This window comes from Rhineura floridana, chromosome 17 (genome assembly GCF_030035675.1).
Source record: "Rhineura floridana isolate rRhiFlo1 chromosome 17, rRhiFlo1.hap2, whole genome shotgun sequence".
NCBI classification, from domain to species: Eukaryota; Metazoa; Chordata; class Lepidosauria; order Squamata; family Rhineuridae; genus Rhineura; species Rhineura floridana.
This window is the reverse complement of record NC_084496.1, coordinates 22530979-22552452: the sequence shown is the minus strand read 5'-3', so window position 1 is coordinate 22552452 and position 21474 is coordinate 22530979. Positions and strand designations below refer to the sequence as shown.

General features: G+C 44.6%; 1 protein-coding gene across 3 annotated transcripts in view; it reads right to left on the bottom strand.

Moving 5' to 3' along the window:
• The window catches only part of ATF7IP2 (activating transcription factor 7 interacting protein 2), a 30122-nt gene extending 27900 nt beyond the window's left edge, over positions 1-2222 (bottom strand). The window contains exon 1 of one of the 3 annotated variants that reach the window (XM_061599247.1): positions 1874-2222. Coding sequence is in view for 1 of the 3 variants with exons in the window: in XM_061599246.1 (XP_061455230.1) it covers positions 1773-1774 (2 nt within the window). In the remaining 2 variants the exon portion in view is untranslated. The other 2 variants (XM_061599246.1, XM_061599248.1) reach the window with 2 other exon arrangements.
• Between the last annotated feature and the right edge of the window lie 19252 nt (positions 2223-21474).

Sequence of the window (21474 nt, the reverse complement as noted above, 5' to 3'; positions counted from 1 at the left end):
GTTGATATTTTGACTGAGCCATCTGCAACAACCCCAAAATAACCTTTTCCCAGTTAATCAGTACCTGTTCAGAGTTTTTAGGAGACACCTGTTCCCCTAGCAGAGCTATAATTCCAAGAGTGGTTTAATAATCAATCCTTCTTCCCTTCTTCTGTGAGGGGAACGGGGGTCTCCCCTCACTCTCAGCACTCTTAACAAACTACAGTTCTCAGGATTTTTTTGCTGGAAACCACGAACTGTTTAAAGTGGTATAAGAGTGTGTTAAAATATATAGCTCAGATGGTGCCCTTCAATGATCACCCCCAATTCTAGAACAGGGATAGAGAGCCTTTGACCCTCCGGATGTTGCTGAACTACAACTCTCATCAGCCCCAGCAAGCATGGCCAATGGCCAGGGATAATAGGAGTTGTAGTTCAGCAACATCTGGTAGTCCAAAGGTTGCCTACACTTGTTCTAGATCAGCCTTTCCTGGCCTTTGGGTCCCAAGATGTTTCTGGACTAAAACTCCAATTGGCCCCAGCCAGCATGGCCAATGCTCAGGGACGATGGGAACTGTACTACATACAGCAACAACTGCAGACCCAAAGGTTGGGAAAGGCCATTCTAGATAATTTATGAACAAGTTAAAAAGTGCAATATAGCTCCTTGGGGGCCAAACTCTCACCCCAATGCACATCATGAAGCAATGCTTACGAAGAGCTTCGAATCCAACATAACACAGTTCTTAAAAAGCCAGAGAAGCGTGGTTAGAATGTCGGACTATATTTTTATCTGTCATCTTGCCTAAGAACATAAAGAGTCCCCCTGGATCAGACCAAAGGTGTTTCAGGGGTAGCCAAAATGGTACTCCCTATAGGGCAGCCAGTGTGGCATAGTGGTCAGAGTGTTGGACTATGACCTGGGAGACCAGGGTTCAAATCCCCACACAGCCATGAAGCTCACTGGGTGACCTTGGGCCAGTCACTGCCTCTCAGCCTCAGAGGGAGGCAATGGGAAACCCCCTCTGAATACCGCTTACCATGAAAACCCTATTCATAGGGTCTCCATAAGTCAGAATCAACTTGAAGGCAGTTCATCATCATCATCCCCTCACAGAGCTACAATTCCCCAGAGTGGCTTAACAATCAATGCCTACCAAGATGCAGTTAGTTCTGAGGCCTACCAAGATGCAGTTAGTTTCACAAAAAAGATATGTCAAAGGGGGGGGCAGTTAAAAGTAAACATTTTGTCATCCATCTTTGCTTTGGAATCTAAGGCCCTTCTGCCCTATATATTTAAAGGGGTATCATACAACTTTAAAGAGGCATGACTTCCCCCAAAGAATCCTGGGAAGTTTAGTTTGTGGAGGGTACTGAGTCATTAGGAGTGTGGTATAGTGGTTAGAGTGCTGGACTACGACCTGGGAGGCCAGGGTTCGAATCCCCACACAGCCATAAAGCTCACTGGGTGACCTTGGGCCAGTCACTGCCTCTCAGCCTCAGAGGGAGGCAATGGGAAACCACCTCTGAATACCGCTTACCATGAAAACCCGGGATCGACAAGTCGGGATCGACTTGAAGGCGGTCCATTTCATTTTTTTCTCAGTCGTTCACATGGCATCCAATGGGATCCAAGTACAACTCCCCCCCCCCCGGATTCAAACTAACCCTCACCCACGTGTGAATTAGCATATATTAATCTAGCACATATACTTGAGACGAATGAGGAACGAAAGGCATTCCCATATATTAAAATAATATAAGCATATCAACATTTTGACACGTTTACATACATACTGGGTATCTTTTCCCTCAGTATTACTTCAAAGGTCTTCTCTGTCTCTAGAAATGGAGGTAAATATCACTCCTGCACCCCCCTCCACCGCCGACTCACCAGGCCGTCTGCGCAGGCGCGCCAAGCGAACGCTCGCTCCTCTCTATCGCGCGCTAGTCGTTGGAGACCCGTGGAACGTTCACGCCGCCAACGTTCCAAGGAGGGGAGGGGTGGGGGGGTGATAGAAGGAGGCACCAGAAAGCAGCTATAGCTGCAGCCGGTGGAGAACTGCGCAGGCGCAGAATCTTTCCTCGAAAGAGAAGAGACCCAAACAAGCCTTCCGTGAGGGACCACCGAGAGGAAGTGGCCGCTCGTCACTCAGAGAGTGAGAGCTTTCCTCCTCTTCCGGTTATTGGGCGACGTCCGCGAGCGCTGGTCCAATCAGCAGCTAACGGACACATACTCTCTCCCCCCCCTCACCAAAAAGTGGTGGTCTTTTCGCCGGGGTTTGTTTGCCTCGCGAGGAAAAGTCCGCTCGGCCAATCAGGAGTAGCGATAGCCTGTCTTGCCCTGCCCTCCCTCCATCAAAGCACGTGCTTTTCTCGAGCCCCGTTAACCAATCAGGAGCGTGCCATCATTTTGTCTCTCCTTAGGCAAGGCTTTTGTTGTTATAGACGATTACGACTTATGGTGCCCCTAAGATTTAGTGACCTCCAAGAGCATCTGTCGTGAACTGCCCTGTTCAGATCTTGTAAGTTCAGGTCTGTGGCATCCTTTATGGAATCAATCCATCTCTTGTTTGGCCTTCCTCTTTTTCTACTCCATTCTGTTTTTGCCAGCATTACTGTCTTTTCCAGTGAATGCTGTCTTCTCGTGATGTGTCCAAAGTATGATAACCTCAGTTTCATCATTTTAGCTTCTAATGATGGTTCTGGTTTAATTTGTTCTGACACCCAATTATTTGCCTTTTTCACAGTCCAAAGCTCTCCTCCAACACCACATTTCAAATGAATTGATTTTTCTCTTATCTGCTTTTTTCACTATCCAACTTTCACATCCATATATAGAGATCGGGAATACCATGGTCTGAATGATCCTGACTATAGTGTTCAGTGATCCATCTTTGCATTTGAGGACCTTTTCTAGTTCTCTCATAGCTGCCCTCCCCAGTCCTAGTTTTCTTCTGATTTCTTGACTATGGTCTCCATTTTGGTTAATGACTGTGGCGAGGTATTGATAATCCTTGACAAGTTCAATGTCCTCGTTGTCAACTTTAAAGTTACATAAATCTTCTCTTGTCATTACTTTAGTCTTTTTGACGCTCAGCTGTAGTCCTGCTTTTGTGCTTTCCTCTTTAACTTTCATCAGCATTCGTTTCAGATCATTGCTGGTTTGATAAAAGATAGACAATATTTTCTTGCGGGGGACGCGGCCGTATCAACAAACTATCGAGGAATTTGAGTCTCGGATGGAAATATAATGGACACTCTAACAGGTAGTGGAAGAGATTTCAATCATGCCTGCTCCACAAATACATAAACGCTGGATCGGCCTGATAAGACCGCAGATGGCATTGTCTGAAATCTTAGGGCAGTAAATGCTTGCCTAAGATTTGATGAAATAGGGTAGGTCAAATAATTTTCTCTCTGGTGGTCCGTTTTTATTGCTCCATACCACCTTGAGAATCTGGAGTTTCTGATGGCCAAGCGATCAATCCAGTTACTACGTTGAAAAATTGCTTCCTTCAACTTGACTCAGTCTGAAACAATTGGGTTCGGAGTTGTTATATGATAGAGGTGGTATAGGTTCGATATTCTGGCACTCCAGTAATTGTCCCTTAGAGTCATATCATAGCATAATTTAGTAGGGGCATTTTTTATAGATTCCCAAAAATTTAATTGAGTGTAATGAGCACGAGCGGTGAGTTGAGGAAAGCCAAGCTCCGCTCGAAGAAATGCCGCCGGAGTGCCCGGAGGAAGGCGCAAAAGTTTCCTTAGGAAACTATTTTGGATTGCCTCAAGGCTGGGCATGATGGAATTTTCCCATCCCCAAACCGGGGCCCCATAGAGGATCTGTGCAAGGACCTTGTTTACAAAATATTATAGGGCGGGGAGGACAAGATTGCCACCAGCTGTTCTATAAAAACTCAGGATTGCACCACATGATCTTAAGGCTGTAAGTTTAATTCGATTTATATGTTTTTTCCAGGAAAGATTGTCCTGGAAATAGACGCCCAAGTGGCACGGAATGCATTTTACCATCTTCGCTTAGTAGCCCAACTACGCCCCTATCTGGACAGTGACGATCTCGCCTCAGTTGTTCACACTCTGGTAACCTCTAGACTGGACTACTGTAATGCGCTCTACGTAGGGCTGCCCTTGAAGACCGTTCGGAAACTTCAGCTAGTGCAAAATGCGGCAGCCAGGTTGTTAACGAGGACCCGCTGGTCTGCGCATATAACACCTGTCCTGGCCCGCCTGCACTGGCTGCCTATTTGTTTCCGAGCCAGATTCAAGGTGCTGGTTTTGACCTATAAAGCCTTACACGGTGTGGGACCACAATACCTTGTGGAACGCCTCTCCCGCTATGAACCTACCCATTCACTTTGTTCAATATCCAAGGCCCTCCTCCGGGTACCAACTCATCAGGATGCCCGGAGGATTGTTATTAGATCTAGGGCCTTTTCTGTAGTGGCCCCCGAACTGTGGAACAGCCTACCTGTGGAGATACGCCTGGCGCCTTCGGTACTTTCTTTTAGGCGCCAGGTTAAGACCTGGCTATACTCCCAGGCATTTTAATGTTCAATGTGTTTCATTTAATTTTTTTCCCCGTTTAACTTGTTGCTGATTTTATTGTAATTTTATTGTAATATTGTATTTTAATCTTGTTTTGTTCACCGCCCAGAGAGCTATTCGCTATGGGCGGTTTAAAAATGAAATAAATAAATAAATAAATAAATTAAAGGCACGGCATTGCTCAATTGGCTGGCCGTCTAGGGACCAGGAGAGATTCCGGGGCCTCTTGCCAAACACCAAGATTTTAGTTTTAGAGTGGTTGATTGTGAGGTTTTCTTTTGCGCAGTATGCGCTGCATTTTTTAAGCAATCTCCTCAGCCCAATTTGTGTAATGGATAATAGTACCATGTCGTCAGCATAAGGAAGTATCGACACTTTCCTATTTCCAAGGGCGGGGGGGGGGAGGGAATTCAGGGCCCATTAATTCAGAGGATATTTCGTTGAGATAGAAGTTAAAGAGAAAAGGGGCCAATAAACAGCCCTGCTTTACTCCCTTATTAATGGCTATGCGTTCTGTAAGAGAGCCTGTAAAGCCCACCCTAACTCTTGCAGTGTTGTCAGAATGTAATTCTCTAATAAGAAAGAGAAGGCGCTTATCTATGTTGGTTTTGGCTAATTTGGCCCAGAGCCTTGCTCTGTCTATAGAATCAAATGCCACTGCCAGATCCACAAAGGTGGCATATAGGTGTTTCGTGGGGCCGACAATACTCATCCTTGCAATATGGTATAACGTTAAGCAGTGATCCATAGTGCTCTGGCCTTTACGAAACCCTGCTTAAGCCGGGGAAATAACCTGATTAGTGGTTTCCCACTCTTCAACTTTGGTTAACAGGTATTTAGAGTATAATTTGACCCCTGTATCAAGAAGGCTAATGGGGCGATAGTTGTTTGGTTTGCGCTTCTCCCCTTTCTTATAGATGGGGATGACAATGCTTTGCTTCCATCCCTCCGGGAAGATGCCAGTATTATTAACTTGTGTAAATAATTTGGCTAATATGGGTGCCCACCAATCCGGAAGATTTTTAAAGAGTTCCGGGGGGAGCATATCCTGTCCGGGGGCTTTGCCCAATTTCAGTGTAGACATGAGTGATTTTATTTGCGAAGCCAGGACTGGAGGCCAGTGTGGGAGGGGGTGGTCCAAATGGGGAGGGGCCGCGGTGGCTTCAGTGGGGGCCAAATATAGCTTGCTGAAGTGAGCGTGTCAGTGTGCATAGGACTGTGACCTAATACTTTCAACCTTGTTCTAAGTTTATAACCTGGCTTTCTAAAAAGGAGAAGTTCACCTTAGTTGGATCACAGACAATAAGAAAACAAGATCAAAGACAGAATTTAAACAACACTTTACTTTTGATTGCTGTGTTTTAAAACTAATTACATCAGGCACTCAGGAAATATTTATTTATTTGCATGTTTAGATTCTGTGCTTTCATAAGAACATATCGTGGCAGAATGCACCTTATAAAATAAAATCGGTAAAAACAACCATAAAAATATAGTTGGGAAAAAATCAAGTAATTTATTTATTTACATATTTAGAACTTCACCCCTCTAAATAAGGGGTAAATGCTTGCTGGAATTTCAAAAAAAGCTTTTACTTGTCTTTGAGCAAAGGTAAAGGTCCTTGAAGAGGCAACTTCAGACACAAATTCATGAAAGGCATCATAGTTTATGATCTATGCCTTGTAAATTTGCCATTAATATCCATCTCAGTTAATCACCTCTGTCTTTCCTCCAAATGTTGCCGCCGATGGACTGTTTTAAAAATGTATTAAAAGCTGACCTTGGATCATATCTTTCAATGCAAAAACAGGCTGGTGGGTTATGGTGATTTTATAAAAGGGAGCCAGACAGTGCAATCCTATGCATGTCTGCTCAGAAGTCAGCCTTGTGGAGTCCAGTGGGTCTTAGTTTGTGTACACATTCCTGTTTACTCTGCAGCTGGTGTGCTTCCACTGCTGGTTTGGGAAGCACTATGTGTACAATGTTATCTATCCTGTTGTTTTATATCTATACTGTGTTTTGATGCATTCCCCCCCTAACTAGCCTTGATATGAATTAAGAAAAAGAACAACCTAGCTGTGTTTTAAGCTGGTAATGTGTATACAGCCTCACTTTCAGGAATAAGTGTGCAGCGAATTGCAGCCTTATGAATGCTGCTGGAGCATAATAGCTTCGAGAATTGTTACTTTCTGATATTTCATATGTATGGAATTAGGGAAAGCCTGGAACCCCATAATATGTTCTTTGACGAGACCTCTGAATACAAGGATACTTGATGAAACACCAGCTTGGGAAAAGGTCATAGAAAGGCACTGAATCAGGATGATGAACTAATCAAGAAGCCTGCAAGAAGGTGAAAAGACAGTTGGAAACAGCTGATAGTTGAGGTAGAATATTTGATAGATGTTAAGGGGCAAACATGTTATGAAGGTGTAGGTTCCAGCCAACATGTTTATCTAGAAAAAAATTGATGGACATATATCTCAAGGATTGGAAACTTCTCTTTGACTTTTTGTGGAAGAATAAAATGATATGATGTTAATGAGATTTGATACCAACTAAGATAACCGCTGGAGGAAGGTGATTTTATAATCTATTAAGAGACAGGCTTGTTATATATTATAGACTTATAGCTGAACTACGACAAATCGGAAGTCAATATTTTTTTTCTTTTTTTATTGTATTAGTTATTGATTTGTGTTTTTTCTTTTTGTATTGTTTTGGTTTTGAAAATTTGAATAAAAATTAATTGGAAAAAAAAAACAAAAAGAGGAAAAAAACAAGTGGTGTTAGTGATGTAATGACACAGATGGAGTGATCATGAGACCTTACAAACAAGATGGCCAAGATAAGGTAGATGCATCCAAGGAACACCCAAGTGAACCACTGGGGTGGAGTAGGTGTAATGACCAACAGTAGTAATGGAGACAGAAGAGAAGAACATCACACCCAGGAGAGAGGGGCTACATCATGACTACAATATGCTCTTGGCTTGATAAGATTCTTTACCTGTTTATCCAGACTGATCATCTGGATAAAAAGTTAAAGCTATCTGTGGTAAACTAACTGTTTTATCTTCATCAGGTTAACAGTTTGCAGGTATAAAGGGTAAGTGTGATTGTGGAATATTGCTTATTAGAACTGGATTCATTATAAGGTTTAAATAAAGCATCGGGCGCCATCTCATGTGTGTATTGTCTATTGACTGTATCAAAATAGGGCGCTGGGTGGAACTGGTAGCTGACACTGATTTTATGCCTTCCATGTTAAATTTTACCCTTGTAGTCCCCTTTAGTACCACTCCCTCTATATATGTATATATGTGTGTGTATATATGTGTGTATATATATAAATATTATATTTTAATTTATTTTAATGTTTTTGTGATTTTATTGTTTACAATTTTGTTATGTATGTGTTTGATTTTATTTTTGTAAGCCGCCCTGAGTGCCCTATTATAGGGTAGAAGGGTGGGATAGAAATATTTTAAATAAATAAATAAAAGAGCCTATTTATAGGTCAGTTAGGTACCCTTACCTATATAAAATAATACCTCAGTTGGCAAGGGTAACAGAATGACGAAAATGTAGTCTTAACCCCAAATTCTCTAGGTAGCCTTAGGTAAACTATTATCTCTTCTCCATTTGCAGTGTGGGGATAAAAATACTGTTCAACCTTTCAGGGCTGTTGTGATGGCCAACTTGGATGGCTTTAAAAGAGGATTAGACAGATTCATGGAGGATATGGTTATTAGCCACAATGGCTGCATCCGCTGTTGGAGGTAATATAGCTCTGAATACTAGGGCCCCTACTGACCAGTAGTGGGGGGGGGCTGCATTGCTCACTTGGTTTCCCAATGCTTCAGGTTGCTGCTTGCACACCAAGAGGGGGAGGGGCAAGACGTGGTGTGGTGCGCAGCGGCAGGAGACTTGGACTGGCTCCACTGCCCCATGCACTGAGTTTCCTACACTTCCTTTTGCTGAGTGGCAGGAGAGCAAAGCCACTACTACTCAGGGGTCTCTTTTATTGTTCGTTTGTGATGATTTGTACTCATGATGCTATTGGGTTGCTTATATGTGATCAATACTGTTTGCACCTGCAGTAGCTTCAGGGTGGACACACGCCTTACTGCAGACATCCTGTAACTTTTCATAGCTCGAATGCTCTGGTTGTGTGGGTTTTTTTGTCCCACTTGTGTTGCGTTTGTCATGGAAAAGAGCCACACTCTGTTTGTGTCCAAGGCAGAAGAAGTTTATTCAAACTACAGCTGCAGGAGAGAGCTACGAAAGATCTTTGTCTCCTTGTGGAACTAAGGAACTTAATATACTCCAAGGAAAGGGGAAGAACTTTCTTGTCAACTCTTAAGTATTGCTAAGGAGTATTGTCAGCTGGTTATTCAAGTGGGAAATCGCAAGGCCAGCAGTTAATAAGAAACTTCAAGGACATTCTTTTAGTAAACAATTCTTATCAGTGCTTTCCCATACTCTGACCGTTCCTGTCCTTATTTGACATACAGAACCAATCTGGCAGATACCCAGAATCCTTTTCTTCCACACTTTATCGTGCAAGAGTGCCCTTCTAGATGGCAATAATGTGGTAGAAAGCATTGCAGAATAACTAATAAAGTGGAGTAATGTGTGGACCAGTACAACTGCTAATCCCTATTATTACATCAGTGATGTATTCCAGAATACACCTGCAAAAAAACCCACCAATCTGGAGGGAGCACCTCAGCTACTGGGAATCACAAGTGGGGAGAATGCTGTTGTGTTCACGTCCCCCTTGTAGTCTTCTCTTGCAGGGATCTGGTTGGCCACTGTGAGAACATGATACTGGACTAGCTGGGCCTTTGGCCTGGTTGAACAGGGCTCATCGTATGTTCTTCTTAGAGTAATAGTGCATGCAAAGTGCTTTAAACTGAGAAAGAGCCTTCAAAACGCTTGCAGCGATGCTAATGCTCTTTTTATGCAAAACAGAAAGTGCTCTGTTGCTATGCATGGTTAGTCTCTGTGAAGTTAGCCAGCTTAACCTCGCTTAAAGGATGCCATTGCATGCGCTAATTTTGTCTCTTGTCCCCCTGCCCTCCAAATTACCGCTTAATGTTCTGTACTGCATTTATAACATCTTTCTCTGCTTAAGCTCAAACAAACAGGGATCCAACCAGCCATAAATGATGTGTTTCTTTGGCTTTCCTGCCTTATAAGCAGGGGAATTAACTGGTTGGTAGAATAAGAAGCTGTTCTACAAAGTAGCACCGCTTTTCAATGTGTGGAGGGTTGGGATTTTATCTGCTCATTCCATCCCCCCCCCCAATTCTAGAGAATGGAATGGAAAAAAGGACTCTTCCTTTTTTTAATGCATTTATGCCAAACTGCCCTCGATTGCATTGCTTGGAGGATGTTTTTAAAAGGACTTTCAAATTTTCAGGCTGCTTTTTTTCTTTCATGTAGATGTAAGAGTTTAATGGCCATAAAGTTTCTACATGCATTTAAATATACAGATACTAACCATAAAATGGTTATTGTGCTGTTTGTCTAGGCATAGTCTAAGAATAGAGATATAAGACATAGATCAGGGGTGGAGAAGAGTATTGCCAATGGACAATGGCTCTTCAGAGGCAATGACCACGCAAATGGAGTGAAAGCTAAAGGTTTTATTTAATACCTAAGAAAACTTTAAAAAGAGAGATTATTATAAATCTTACATCCCTGCTGCTGCCTGGGATCCCTAGGAAACCACAGTGGACGAATCCCTGTAGCTAGAGCTGACATGGAACACTGTCCCAGGACCTCTGGTCTAAACTCTGAGTTCCAGTATTGGAGAGATTTGCAGGGCATTATATACTATTAGACTCCGATTAATCACACCTGCTATTTGGGTTATACATCAGTGGTGTTAGCAAAGTTTATACATTTGCAAGGTCAAGATAGCACATACTCTATAGTGAGCAGCCAAGATAGATAACTAAATGGCTGTCGGTACCAGCTGGCCACTGTGGGATTATACTAGGCTTATCTCTTGAGAGATAAATGATCAACATTTCCATGCTCTGCTCAGCGATGCCATCTCCACACACTGCTACTATTTTACAGAATAATATAAAAGAAAAAAAGAACCTGTTACAGGACTTTGGCCGTGAGGGATCTCTAGGCATGAAAGGAGCAAGTGTGGTTCACCAATAACTAACTCTTTGGCATACACCCCTCTTCCAATAAATCCTCATACAGGAAATTCAGGCCCTGAGGCCAATTGTGGCCCTCCAGGCCTCTCTGTCTGGTCCTCGTGACTCTTGCTAGGCCACTACCCTTCTCACCAGGCCACACCTCTCACTTGCCCTGCTCTGCACCCTCCGCAAGTGCTTTTGTCTGGCTAGAATGTATCCTTGGACCATGATTATTTGTCTTCCTTGCTTGGATGAGCAGGGCTGGCTCCAAAGGGTGGCCAGGTGGGGCTACGCACGTGCATCCCTGCCATCAGCCAAGATGGCGGCAGAGGCTTCAGTCCTTTAGGGAAACCTTGGCCGCCATCTTGGTTAATGGTAGCCCAGCGTGCGCAACGGCAAAACAGCCAAGAAAGGTAGGGAATCGTGGGGGCTCTGAAGCTCCCACTCTGCGATCCACGGCAGCAATCCTGCCTTGAATTGCAGAAGGGGAGTGCCAGGGCCCGGGGCAGGGTGGTGCCCAAGGGCCCCGGCATACCTGGGGCCGGCCCTGTGGATGAGGGATGGGTGTGTCTGTATATATAGAAAACCTGACTTTTGCATAGCTGGAATGTAACCTACTGTGTAAAGATAAATGTCATATTTGTGGCTCTGGATCTGACTCCACTCACCACTGGCATGTGGCCCTTGGAAGGTTGGTCATTCAGGAATGTGGCCCTTGGGCAGAAAAAGGTTCCCCAGTCAAAGCATCGATCACAGTATATAATGGCTTACCATAAGATAGCATACTGTGGCAACGATAGTTTAAAATTAGCATCTGTACAGTGGCTGAAAAATAATAAAACAGAAACTTTAAATAAAAAGGGGAATTTAGAAGGAAATGAGGAAAATGAGGCAAAGATGTATTGCAATTGAAGGGACTACTGTGAGGTTACTTGAAATTAGAGGTGGGGACAATTGATGTTGGATTGAGGAATGGTTAGAGGGAACTGGGTAGGAATAAAGCTGGCATCGCAACTAATCAATGGACAGAGTTTGGCAATTGGGCAATGCATATCTTGGGCAATACACCGGTGTTGTGTAGTGATTAGAATCATGGAATCATAGAATAGTAGAGTTGGAAGGGGCCTATAAGGCCATCAAGTCCAACCCCCTGCAGAATGCAGGAATCCAAATCAAAGCATTCCAAATCAAAGCAGAATGTTGGACTAGGACCTGGGAGACTGGGGTTCAAATCTCCATTCAGCCTCACTGCTTCTCAACCTAATCTACTTCACAGGATTGTTGTGGGGATTAAATTAGGAGGGGTAGAACCATGTACGCCAGTTTGACCTCCTTGGAGGAAAAGTGGGATATAAATGCAATAATAAATAAATAAATAAAATATAAGGGAATGAAAGAAGATGGTGGAAATACTTCTATTTGAGAGGTAACCCTGGACATCTGGAGAAGGGGACCACCACTGCTAGCAGTTGCAACTCTGTTGGCAACACAGATGGGCTTTTTCACTGGTGGCACCATTGTTGTAGAATCCCCTCCCTCCCTGCTGAAGTACAAGAGGCCCTCTCTGTATTGGCTTTCTGCCGGCTGTTGTAGACCCATCTGTTTAAGCAAGCATTCCCCTGAACTTCTACTTCCTGATCTAATTGTTTTCATTGCTCGTTTAAGTGTTTTAATTGTTACTTTAAAAAAAAACTGGCTTGTTTTACTGTATATTTTAATTAAGGAAATTTTTAATGCTTTAACTATGGAAGTTTTTAATGTTTTGATGATTGTTTTATTTTTTATTTTAATTACATATGGATTTTATCACTGATCCTGTGCTTGTACACCGCTTAGAAGCCATTCTGGCATGCGAGCAGTATTCAAATAAATCAATAATAAGTGACAAGAATAAATAATCCTCTATATTTGTTTTATTCATAACCTGACTGGGCCGTTCACTTCAAAGGGTGGATGGTTTGCTATGGACCAGGTTCTCCGCCACAGGCAAGGCTTGTACGACTCTCAGCAGCCGGGCTTGCTTGTGTTTGGAAGTCTCCACGGTGGAGAGCGCCGAGTCGGGCTGGATGCAGAGGCAGGCGGGAGCCAGAGACTGGCGGGTCGGGTGTTGCGGCCTGACCTTGGAAGACGCCGTTGCTGTGATAATCTTTCGGCTTCTGAGGAGTGGGAGGTGTCCCTGTGGCGGCTGTCGTTTTGCCATGCGGCCTCTGTTTGTTTTGCCTGTTATCAGTCATATTTACACCCTGGCTCCTCTGCCTTGGCTTCCTTGAGAACTGCTCTGTTGGTTTTGATTTCGAGGGGCCTGTTGTCCCGCCCCTCTGTTTCTTGGAGTTGCTGGATGTTAAGATCAGGGGAGGATATTGCTTTACATCTTGCAAATGAACTATTACCACACTGGTTCTATGCTTACACCAGGAACCTCCATCGGTAGTTACACCTCTGGACTATACAGGAGAGAAGCCTTGTTATTATTGGAATATGTTGCTTTTACGTTATTGTTAGTTTTTATTGTTAGTCTCTTAATGTTTTGATGTTTACATGTTCTGCTTTGTACGTGGCTTAGAGTGGCTGACAGTTCAGCCAGATAAGCGACGAATAAGTCTAATAAATAAATAATACACACAGACATATGGCTAAAATTCAGTTCTGGAAGTGGTTGGCTATGTAGAGAACCTGCCAAGAGTCACCCCCTGCTAAAGGGCTAGCTGCTGATCCCTGGAACCCCCTGGCCCTATTCTTTCCCCTCTGCCACCTCACTGTTGCTGATTGTTCACCGGCCCTCTACAGGACACCCAGGAGATAGAGCAGCTTCCTTCACTTGCCTTGCCCCCTCAGTGTGGCGGTCAGTGTGGACAGGGCCCTGAAGGAGAGGGCAAATGAATTAGCAGTGGTGACTGGGCCAAGGTGGGGGCACCCATCCAGGAAGGCCCACCCCCACTGAAATATCTTCTCCAAGGGCTTCCTGAAATCTAGAGCTGACACTGACATGCATGTCTTTTTACAGGTGGGTCACTTTGAGGACAGGGTGATTGTCCAGAGTACCCTCCTGTCTAGGGTTGCCATATTGCCAGGCTAGCCAAGTTTTATCTAGATTCAGGCCATGCCACCTGGTGCCCCTTTGCATGGTTAACTGGCCTGAATTCCCAATTTTCATCCCCCCCCCATAAATCTAGTCCAGGTGTAGCACCTCTGGCCCGGGGGCCAAATGTAGCCCTCCAGTTGTGAGAAGTGTATATAATGTGTTGCTTTTTCAGAATATTCTAAGGATAAATAAAATATGTGATTTTATTGTTAAGAATAAGTGCTTAATAAATTGATAGACTGCTTGTAACACATATTCTAAAGAGACTAGAGTTAACATAAGTAGAGAAAAGGGGCTTTTTCTTAGAATAGGACATCTGTCTGAAGTTCAAATAAAAGCAGCCAGAACAGACAGTTTGTGGTCAAGTTCCACTTCAAAATAGAAAGGGGATTTACACTTGACTAATTCAGCTGATGTTTTTAGTCCTTCATTGCTTTGCTTGATGTAAAGGGAGTTTTTATGCTTAGTTAATGAGGAGGGGAGGGGAGCAATATACCATATATGGGAAATAATAAATAAGGGTATAAGGTAGCCTAAAACTGAGGAGTGGGAGATGTAAACAGGGGAGGAGTTTCATGTGACAGGGACAGGCGGCTCTGATAGACTGTAAGCCTTGGAGTACTCTGTCCAATGAGGAAACAAGGGAGGGACCCACTGCGTCGGGCTAGAGGATAAAAGATTTGTACCAATGTCATTTGGGTGTGTCCGCCTTCTGGTAGACACCCGCTCTTGCAAGAACGAAATAAAGCTTTGAAACTGCTTCACAATTGTCTCTGTCGTGGGTCTTCCACAGGGGACCATTTTGGGGTCTCATAGGGGGTTTTTCCCTTAAGGAAAACCATGTTTCTTACACAGTCATCTCTGTCAGGCACTCAGGAGCCCCTCCTGTTAGAAACAAAGGTTCTTTAAGAGAGACCCACAACAGAGGCACTTGTGAAGCAGTATCAAAGCTTTATTATACGTTCTTGCAAGAGCGGGTGTCCACAAAGTAGGCACACCCAAGTGACATTGGTACAGTTCTTTTATCCTATAGCCCGTCGCTTCGTTCCCTCCCCTGTTTCCTCATTGGTCGAGTACTTCAGGGTTTACAGCCTATCCATGCCGCCTATTCATGTCACAGGAAGTCCTGCCTCTGTTTACATCTCCCACTACTCATATTTTAGCTCCCTCATACTCATATTTATTATTACCCATATTTGGTATATCTCCCTCCCCTTTAGTATGTTCTTCTTCGTTGTTGGCAGACAGAGTGGAACCTAACCACAACTGTCTCTGTCGCACTTGTTTCCTGACATCTGTCTATTTTAGCTTGTTTTCCTTGCTTCACTAACTACATTTCACCCCTTCCAAACAACAGCCATCATTTACACAAAGTCACACATCTACACAATTTGAGCACCCTGCAAAAGCAACACACTTTATACTTATCACACTCCAGGAAACCCCCTACTTATCAGGCCATGACTCACATTCTTTGAGTGCATTTGCCTGGCTGGAACGTGTCTGTGATAATGCCTCTTGTTTTCCTGGATCTAGGACGGAAAGGTGTACTTGTCCAGAAACCTGACATTTGTGTAGCTAGAGCATAAAAACATAATAACAACCTTGCTGGATCAAGTCAGTAACGTGTGCATGTGTGTGTGTACCAGGATGTCATATCCAATATGTAGGTAAAACCACAACTTACCTACGCACACGCTACAGAAACCACAAATTGGCAATCTTAACAAAAAAAGTGGAGCAACCAGTTGCAAAGCATTTTAACATTGAGGGTCACAGCCTGTTGGACTTTTCCATTACAGCGATAGAGATGCCAGCAGATCCAGCAGCATTGACCAAAAGGGAGAACTTTTGGATTTACTCTCTGGACACATTGGCACCACATGGCCTGGACCTGGAGGACAGAACCACCACCACTTAGCTTCTGCAAATGATGCCCCCCTGAGCATTCCATCCTCAAAGCTCTATAACTGCCACCTTGGTAACAGCATTTGTATGTTAGCAGCTGATGAAGGCTGAAGCCGGAACATTTTGTTAATACAATAAAATCCTCTGTTTGGTTAATCACAATTATGTTCATATATATATATAAACATATATATATATATATATATATATATATATATATAAACATATATGAACGTAATTGTAATTAACCAAACAGAGGTTTTTATTATATTAACATATATATATATATATATATATGTTGCTGCAGTAACTGGTCTGTTAAGGCTGGTAGTTGAAAGAAGAAAGAAACACAAGGTTTATTACTACAAAGAGGTAAAGTCATAGATCCTGAAGTAGCCATGTGGCTTCCGCTCATGGAGCCATTACTAACTGAGAACAAAGACAGGAAGAGAAGAGAGGAAGGGGAGGAGCAAAGCCTGCAAAAATAACACTTTGGAGGAGAAATTGGTAGAGGGAATAATACATAGACAGAAAGGCCGTTGCCCTCCACAGATTTGTAACATGCACTGGTGCTTTACTCCCAACGGAGCATAGCCATCTTGGCTAGTAGCCATCGATAGCCTTATCTTTCTTGATCCTACTGTAATGGAGCCTATTGTATGAAAGTCAAGAGTCACCTTGGTTATTCCGCTCACTGTTTGCCTCTGATCATGCCCACCACTGGCATGTGGCCCCTAGAAGATTGCCCTTGGGGAAATGTGGCCCTAAAGTTGGAAAGGGTTCCCCACCCCTGTACTATTTCTTGTTGAGCCAGAGATAGGAAGCAAAATGTGCAAGTACTATGCTGGCCAATTGTTTTGTGAGAAATGAGCTTGTGCCAACCCTATAGTCTATTTTAGAGTGACACATTCCTTGTCTAGAGGAGGACCTTTCTAGTTCTTTTTAAAGCCCACCCCTCTTTTTTTGGTCTTAGCTGGCGAAGAAGTGATTGTTGCCAACAGAAGTCCATTGAGAAACCTTGTAAAGGTGATTTACAAATGTGCCATAAAAACAGCTAAAAATGGTTTCTAAAACAGTAGTTTAAAACAACTAAAAATTGGTCCTCATTTTGTATTGTTTTTAACCCTAAGGCAGAAACGTTTTCACCCAGCTGGAAAAGCTTGTCAAAACAAAACAAAAAAGCCTTCCATTCTTTTCAGAATGTACAGAGAGTGGGCGCCTGTCATTATGATGTTAGTTTAGCAGGTTCATCCAAACGACGGCAGCGACAACTTTTTGCAACTGAGGACTTATTTCATGCAAAAAAAATGATCCCTCCCCCATCAAGTTTTCTTTTTAAAAAGATCTTGTCAATTCAAAGAAGGTCCACCATCATATCCATATGTAGAGGGCGCAGGCTGAGAGGCTCAGAGGGCACAGGTTCTGTCAGGTCTACAAAGTATTCCTGTGTTGCTAGACTCCTATTGCAGTGCATCAGACTAAAGTGGCACTGGCAATATTATACCACTTTAAACGGTCATGGCACTCTCCCACCCCGATCCTGGCATCTGTAGTTTTGCAAAGGGTGCTGAGAATTGTTAAGAGACCCCTATTCCCTTCACAGAGCTACGATTCAAAGAGTGCTTTAACAATCAATCCCCCACTTCAGGGACTGATGGGGGCTGAAGCCCAAAACCTCTGGAGGGCACCAGATTGGCAAGGGCTAGCTTAAATGGATAGCAACACTGAAAGAGATCTGGCTTTGTGCAGCCCCCACGGAAAGCAGAGAAGCTGCTTGTCACGGTGTCGAGCCCCAGCCCTCTTGCGAGGGCCTGGAGGGGAAGTTTCAGGCTTCTCAGCTGTCCGAGGGCAAGGACGGCCCAGGAGTTGTTGAGACTCCGCAAGACCTTGAGCGAGGGAGTAAGGAGGATTTCAGGCCAGTTCCCATGGACGGCGCTGTCCCAGCCGGGGAGAGCACGCCACTCCCAGACATTTTATTTATTTATTTATTTATTTATTTATTTATTATTAAATTTGTTAGTCGCCCATCTGGCTGGTTGTCCAGCCACTCTGGGCGACGTACAACAGTATATAAAACAATTTAAATTTAAAAACAGTAAAAAACTAGCCCATCTCAAACACCCGCCTAAAAAGCCAAGTCTTCAGGGTCCTGCGGAAGCTCATTAAAAAGCCTCCCAAAAAACAAACATTTCTGTATTTGTGGAAATAAGGTGATTGAGGACCTTGCCCATTATATACTTTATTGTCCTCTTTATAACAGCCCTTGACAGAAATTTTTAGCCCCTTTTATCAAGCCTAGGATGGGCCTACGCCCAGAAACTATAATCACGGATCTTTTGGCAGGTAATCATAAAGCTGTCACCTTTGCGATTACCGACTTTGCCATGGCAGCGAAGCATATTAGAGCCCAACTTGTCAAAGCAAATTGCACAAAATCTCTAACTTTTAGGGCTAGGCTATGATTGTTTAAAATGTCGTTTTATTGAAATGTTTTTCCTTGTGTTTTTAAATTGAAATGTAATGGCCAATGGCTAGAAACATTAAAGACTTATTACTACTACTCCTTATAGACGGGGCATGGCGTATATCACCTGGGAGAGAGTTCCAGAGGGTGGGGGCCACTATTGAGAAGGCCCTCTCTCGAGTCCTCACCAGCCTAGCTGTTTTGACTGGTGGGATCCAGAGAAGGCCCTCTGAGGTCGATCTTGTTGAGCGGCATCCCTGTCGATGCTGGAGGCGCTCCTTCAGATAGGCTGGGCCACAATCGTATAGGGCTTTAAAGGTTAAGACCAATGTGGCAATCAGGCCTCTTAATGTGTGCAAAAATATGAAACATATGCTTCCATGCTTTCTCAGCAGTTGAGATATTCTTTCCCACATAGCTTGCAGAATAGAAGGTCAAGGATAGAGGAACTCGGGATAAGAACAAGGAAGTGAGCCATGGGAAACAGATGTAAAGGGCACTAGGTGAAGATAGGAAAGCCCCGGATGAAACATTTATTCTGATTAGCAATGCACTTTGATGCTTTGATGATTATGTATGTGACGTATAACGGCCTATAAATGTGATGGTTGTCTGTTTAATAGGGAGAGAGCCTCCTTTATGGTCACCTCTCCCTTTGCAAAGGAATAAAGGCAAGCTCTTGCAATCTAAAGGTCTCGTCTCTAATTCCTGATCGGCATATCTGGGAATTGGGGGCCACAACAGGCAGGCCAACACTTAAGGGTCTTGCCCTTTTGTAACACCAACACCTTGAATTGGGTTCGGTACACAACCGGTAACCAATGCAACTCCTTCAACACAGGAGTGATGTGATCTCTACGGCGGCTGCCTGCAATCAGACGCGCCGCTGCATTCTGTACCAGCTGTAATTTCCGAACCGTTTTCAAGGGTAACCCCACGTAGAGCGCATTACAGTAGTCTAGGCGAGTGGTGATCAGGGCATGTACCACCAGTGGGAGCAGATGATTGGGAAGGTAGGGGCGTAGCCTCCGTATCAGATGGAGTTGATACAGAGCTGCTCGGCTCACAGCTGAAACTTGAGCCTCCATAGACAGCTGGGAGTCAAGAATGACTCCCAGGCTATGGACCTGGTCTTTCAAGGGCAATCGTACCCCTTTAAGCACCAGGTCTATATCTCCCAGCCTTCCCTTGTCGCCCACAAACAGCACCTCGGTTTTGTCAGGATTCAGCTTCAACTTATTCCTTCCCATCCAGCCACTCACCGACTCCAGACACTTGGACAGGGTTTCCACAGCCAACCTTGGTGAAGATTTAAATGAGAGACAGAGCTGCGTGTCATCCGCATACTGATGACATTGCAGCCCAAATCTCCTGATGATTGCTCCCAGCGGCTTTATATAGATGTTAAAGAGCTTTGGAGAAAGGATAGAACCCTGTGGCACCCCACAAGTGAGGGGCCAGGGATCTGAAACCTCTTCCTCCAATGCTACTCTTTGGTATCTCCCAGAGAGGAAGGAATGGAACCACTGCAATACAGTGCCCCCAATACCTAACCTCTGCAGGAGATCCAAGAGGATAGCGTGGTTGACGGTATCAAAAGCCACTGAGAGATCGAGGAGGACAAGGAAGGTGCCTTCGCCTCTATCCCACGCCCTTCTCATATCATCTACCAAGGCGACCAAGGCTGTTTCAGTCCCATGTCCCGGTCTGAAGCCCGACTGAAATGGATCCAGATAATCTGCTTCTTCCAAGTGTGCTTGCAACTGTTTAGCCACCACCCGCTCAACTGCCTTGCCTAAGAATGGCACATTTGAGACTGGGCGGAAGTTGTTCAGATCTTGAGGGTTCAAGGAGGACTTTTTTAAAATTGGTTTTATTATCGTTTCCTTGAGCACTGATGGCATTATTCCCTCTTCAAGCGATGCATTTATCATCAGCTTGATCCTCTCTCCCAGTCTATCTTTGCAGCTCATAATGAGCCACGAAGGGCAAGGATCAAGTAAGCAGGTGGTCGGCCTTAGAGTTGAAAGCACCTTTGCCACTTCATCAGAAGGAAGAAGCTGGAACCGATCCCACGCCACCGAAGCAACACTGTTCACCTCTGGCTCACTCTCTGTATCCACAGTGTACGGAATCTCGCTTTTAATACGATTGATTTTATCCGCAAAGTGTTTAGCAAACTCGTCACAGGAGACCTTATCATGTTTCATTGATTCCGGAGCAACTGGACCGACCAGGCTCCGGACCACTTGGAATAGTCTCCTGGGACAGCACTCTGCAGATGCAATAGAGGCAGCATAAAAATCCTTTTTTGTTGCCCTTATTGCCACATGATAGGCTGCAGCAGCAGCTCTAACCAGTGTTCGATCATCCTCAGAGCGAGACTTCCGCCACCGGCGCTCTAGCCGTCTCACCTCCCGCTTCAGAATACGTAACCGTGGGGTAAACCACGGCGCCGTCTGAGTTCTATTCAGGGGGAGAGGGCGTTTTGGAGCCACTCGGTTTAATGCCCCGGTGATTGCGGCATTCCAGCCCTCCACCAGGGCTTCAGCCGAGTGGCCGTGTGCTTGCTCCAATGTATCCCCAAGCGCATTCAGGAATCCATCAGGTTCCATCAACCGCCTGGGGCAGACCATCTTAATGGGTCCTCCAACCCCACAGAGGGTTTGCGGCAGTGAAAGGTCCATCCTCACCAGGTAGTGATCTGACCATGACAAGGGGGTGATGGATGTATCCCCAATTTTCAGACCACTCCCCTCCTCTCCCGAGACAAACACAAGGTCGAGTGCATGACCGGCTACATAGGTGGGACCCATTGTAATAAGGTGCAGCTCCCAGGAAGCCATGGTTTCCAAGAAGTCCCGAGGTGCTCCAGTGAGACTGGCCTCCGAATGCACGTTGAAGTCCCCCAATACCAAAAGGTTTGTGGACTGCACCCGTACATCCGAGACCACCCCCAGCACCTTGGCCAGGGATTCCGTTGTGCAGTGGGGTGGACGGTACACTAGTAGAATCCCTAGACTGCCCTTTGGTCTCAACCTCCAGTACATGCAATCTGCCACCTTGGTCTCATAGAGTGGGGGTCTGGTGAGAACCAAGGACCTTCGATAAATAACCGCCACTCCCCCTCCCCGACTCCCGACCTTCGGCTGCTGTGCATACGAAAACCCAGCTAGGCACATGGCAGCCAGAATAGGAGCAGAAGCTGCATCCAGCCAGGTTTCCGTAATAAATGCCAGGTCTGCGCCCTCATCTAATATCATATCATGAATGATGGATTTTTTTGGGCAACAGACCAGGCATTACACA